Raw genomic sequence first — 3990 nt, 5'->3', positions numbered from 1 at the left:
GCCTGGGTGGCTCAGTTGGTTGAGCGACTGCCTTCGGCTCAGGTCATGATCCTGGAGTCCCTGGATCGAGTCCCGCATCGGGCTCCCTGCTCGGCGGGGAGCCTGCTTCTCCCTCTGACCCTCCCCCCTCTCATGTGCTCTCTCTCTCTCATTCTCTCTCTGTCTCAAATAAATAAATAAAATCTTTAAAAAAAAAAAAGAAATTCACAATCAGCCCTGTATTTGTTGGCTTTATTTATGCTCTTTCCATCCTCCCTATGTTCATCTAGTCAGAATTTAAACTAAATCAGAAGCCTTAGAAGTCCAAAACTTACTGCAGTACAAAAATACAATCATCTGCATACTGAATGTACTAAGTAAGCATCAGCAAGCCATCTTTGGAGGTTCCAATATCAAAATAAAAAATAACAGCACAGCACCACCTGTAACACAAGCTGCACCACTCTCAGTCTCTGATAGGTTATCTATTCTGGCCAAACAAGAATGGAAGTAGAACGGGGGTAATATGAAATGAACCCAGAAAAACTTAGAAACTTTCCACATCTTCTTACTAGGAATCTCATATAAATCTCTCATCACCTTTAAGTTTTTTTTTTTCTTTTTTTTGCTTTGCTATACTCAAGGAAGAATTAAGAAAATTGAGCTTTATTTCCCTATCCACCTCTGTTAGGCCCAATTCGTTCATTAGAGTAATACTGAGGCCCTACTGTGGTCCAGGCACTGCTCCAGGTGCTGTTAATAAAACCGTAAGCAAGGCAATACCTATCCCTCTACACCCTCTTATGGAATACCTGTACCACAGTTAAGATACACTTTCTTAATCCAGAAATGTTTCTAATTAATTATTTTTAAAAAGTATTGCTTATACTGTATATGAAAATCATCTTTGTGAAATTATCCAGAGTGGCTAATCCTTTTTAACAATCACTGCACAGTACACTCATTTTTCTAAACATATTTATAAACTCGATTTATATTTAATTCGGTGTAAACACTGAACCCATAGTCAAATTAAGCAATGTGAACAGTCAAGTTCCTGGTCCACAACCACAACGAATTTACCCGTATTTGGGGGGTCCTTATTTATAGGGGCAAAGAACCAACACTGTTACCCATTACCACCATTCCCTACAATAACATACAGCTTTTCTTACGACTTACTTAGTCCACCTCCAGCAAATGTTTAACTTTCCCTCACAAGTGAATAAAAATGGAACCACCCAAACTTTGTCTATTAGCTTTGGTGACCGTCCCCAAATTGACATTGTGAATCTCCTTCTCTACTTTCAGATAAATTATTTTATAAAATATCTTTAGCAAAACACATTTCGTAAGACCATCTGACATGGCCAGACCTAATCTGAAAACTGGTGGCAAAAGGAAGCCTGAAGCCCTGCGAAACAGAAAGAGCAGAGGGCGTATATAAAACATACCCAAGTAAAACTACTTCTCCCCTCCCTAGACTGCCCCCCAATTTCACCCGACCTTAGCAATCTGAAACTTTCCATGAACACCAAACAAAATCTGAATGCAATCTGCTCTCATCCTTAGGCCACCACCAAAATATTTTTAAATGTCAAAGACTTAACCCGTGCACTCTCAAAGGACACCCACCAACTCCAGCTCGCATCTGGATCCACCCGCGCCCTCTCGGCTATGTCTGCCCAGGCCAAGCCCCCCGCACCGGCGGACTCGAACCCAGCGCGCTCGCAACACATTCCCTCCCCGCCATCGCCCCAGCAGCCCTCGCCCCCCAGTGCCTCTGCCACCCCCACCCCCCCAAACCCACCCAATGCGAATAACTGAATATCCGGAGACCGGGGGGGCACACTTTCCTGATTTTTCCCCACCCCACCCCCTGCAAGGGCAGAAATAGATGTACCTTCCAGAAAAGTAATCTCCCCAGCGCTGCCGCCGCTCTTGCCAGCCGCCATCTTCCTCCTCCCACGCCGCCTCCTTCTTAATCCATGGCCCACACCACCGCCGCGCTCGCCGGGATGAGGGGCCGCGCCGCAGGAGGGTAGCCGCCGCAGGGTTGCGGGCCTAGAACTCGGCCGTCAGGGGGGCGGCGCTCCCACGTCCAGATGGGCCTACACAAAAGCAGGCCAGGCGCTCCCGGGCCTATCCGCGGGCTGGCGGGTGGCGAGGCCCGCGGCCTGGGCTTCTCCTCAGGCCCCTCCGGGGGAACGCGAGCGGCGACGACGGCGACGGCGCTTCCCGGGCCCGGTTCCTCTCGGCCCACGACTCCCCATCCACCGCCTACCCAGGCCGCCTGAGACGCTCTCCCCAGCCGCGGGCCCCAGGAAGAAAGGCTGAAGGCGAGCACACAAACACACCTCCCTTCGTCCCGGGCCGTAAAATGGCCGCAGCCGCCGCGCCGGGGCGGCGAGGTCTTCGCGACCGTCAGGCGCCCCCAGGCCCTTCGCTCCCTCTGCAGCCACCGCCGCCGCCGCTACGGCCGTCCGCCCACCCCGCCCAGGCGTGTATGCATCAGCGGAGGCCTCTGCGACTGTCCATGTGGACAGGGGTGGGTCTCCTCTGCCACCGCCTCGCGTCCGTCGCCACAGCAGCTCCAGCCGCCGCCGCCGCTGCCGCTCCTCCCCCACGGGCGCTGGAGCTACCGCCCGGCTCCCGCCCCCACCCCGACGCCGCCGCCCCCAGCGCCGCTCCCCCTCAGGAGCCCGGGCTCCGCTCGCGGGCAGAGCTGTCTGCAGCGCCGCACCGGACACCGGCTTGGGGCTCCCGCCGCCGTGGCTCTCGGTAGGGCTGGCCCGGCGCCGCGCGGACTCGGCCTGGACACGTTTCGCCCAAAATCTCGACCGCCGAGGGCCCCATGGCAGACTTGGTGTGTGAGCGCTTCTAAGCCAGGCCGGTGATGAGTTTGGTTTCTGCGGCACCACAATTGCCTAAAAAATGTTAAAAGTTCCTTTCTTTGACCAGGCCTTAGAACTTAAACCATAGCCAACCGATGAGGGAAGCTACAGTGAAGTAGTGTAATCATATGTTTAGAAAATGATTTGTGGTCCTCATTCATTTTTAAAAAAGTTTTCAAAATAATTTATCAAGGAAGATTCCACAGTACATTTTGGATGACAATGTAAAAAAAAAAAAATGCTGTCATATGTGCCTAAGACTTTAAAAACCATTCCCTGCCTTACAAATCAGGCCTTATAATGAATGGCAGGTTATTATATCACGTTTGCTTTTCCCTTTACTTTGGCTTTTTTAAATTATAAAAAAATATGACATTCTGTAATGAAAAGCCGGAATACAGAAAAGGAAAGAAGTTATGCATAGTTCCACCACCAAAACTCAATTCCTTTAAGTGTGTTGTCCTCTAAGCGAACATTTTTCTTAAATCCCTCACTATCCCTCTTTAAAAAACGAAAATCTCTGCTATGTGTCAGTGAAAATTCAACAGCTGTTAAGACGATGCAGAAAAACTGATTCTGTGCAATCTTGAGGAATGAACTGTTCTAATTAGTTTAATTGTCCTGTTAGCCAAGGCATAAGCAGAAAATCTTTTCCTTTAAAACTTCTTTAAAATCGTATCCTAAAATGAGTAATCTTTCCTGAGTTAGTAAAAGTAATATAATGAATATAATTTATTATACTCTGTTATTTTTGTTGTTTGAGTATATTGAATGATCTAGTTGTGATGCTCTATGACATAGAGTCTCTGCCAGTGACAGTATAATACTGAGGCGTGTAGATAATAGGCAGATGTGGGTGACTGGACTCATTTGTACAGACTCCAAAATGCAGTTTAAAAGATAATCTCTGATTTAAAAATACATGCATAGTGGCTTTGAAAATGGGAAAAGGTGCCAGAAGTCAAGAACTGTGGGTGGCCTCTGGAAGCCAGCTTCCAAAAAAGGCAAGGAAACTGATTCTCCCTTAGAGCTTCCAGAAAGCAAAGTGAGCACCTTGACTTTAGCTTATGGAGACATGTTGGACCTCTGACCTTGTAGAACTGTAAGATAATACATT

General features: G+C 48.5%; 1 protein-coding gene across 6 annotated transcripts in view; it reads right to left on the bottom strand.

Annotated features, from left to right (window-relative positions):
* The window catches only part of SENP6 (SUMO specific peptidase 6), a 116505-nt gene extending 113915 nt beyond the window's left edge, over nt 1-2590 (bottom strand). For all 6 annotated transcript variants that reach the window (XM_081828559.1, XM_081828562.1, XM_081828565.1 and 3 more), the window contains exon 1: nt 1883-2590. In XM_081828559.1, coding sequence (XP_081684685.1) covers nt 1883-1934 — 52 coding nt within the window. In that variant the 5' untranslated portion in view covers nt 1935-2590. The remainder of the gene's footprint in view (nt 1-1882) is intronic.
* Between the last annotated feature and the right edge of the window lie 1400 nt (nt 2591-3990).

The sequence above is a fragment of the Leptonychotes weddellii genome, chromosome 8 (genome assembly GCF_054177405.1).
Source record: "Leptonychotes weddellii isolate Sample4059 chromosome 8, ASM5417740v2, whole genome shotgun sequence".
NCBI classification, from domain to species: domain Eukaryota; kingdom Metazoa; phylum Chordata; class Mammalia; order Carnivora; family Phocidae; genus Leptonychotes; species Leptonychotes weddellii.
Note: the sequence above shows the minus strand (reverse complement) of the source record. Positions and strands in the feature narration are given on the sequence as shown.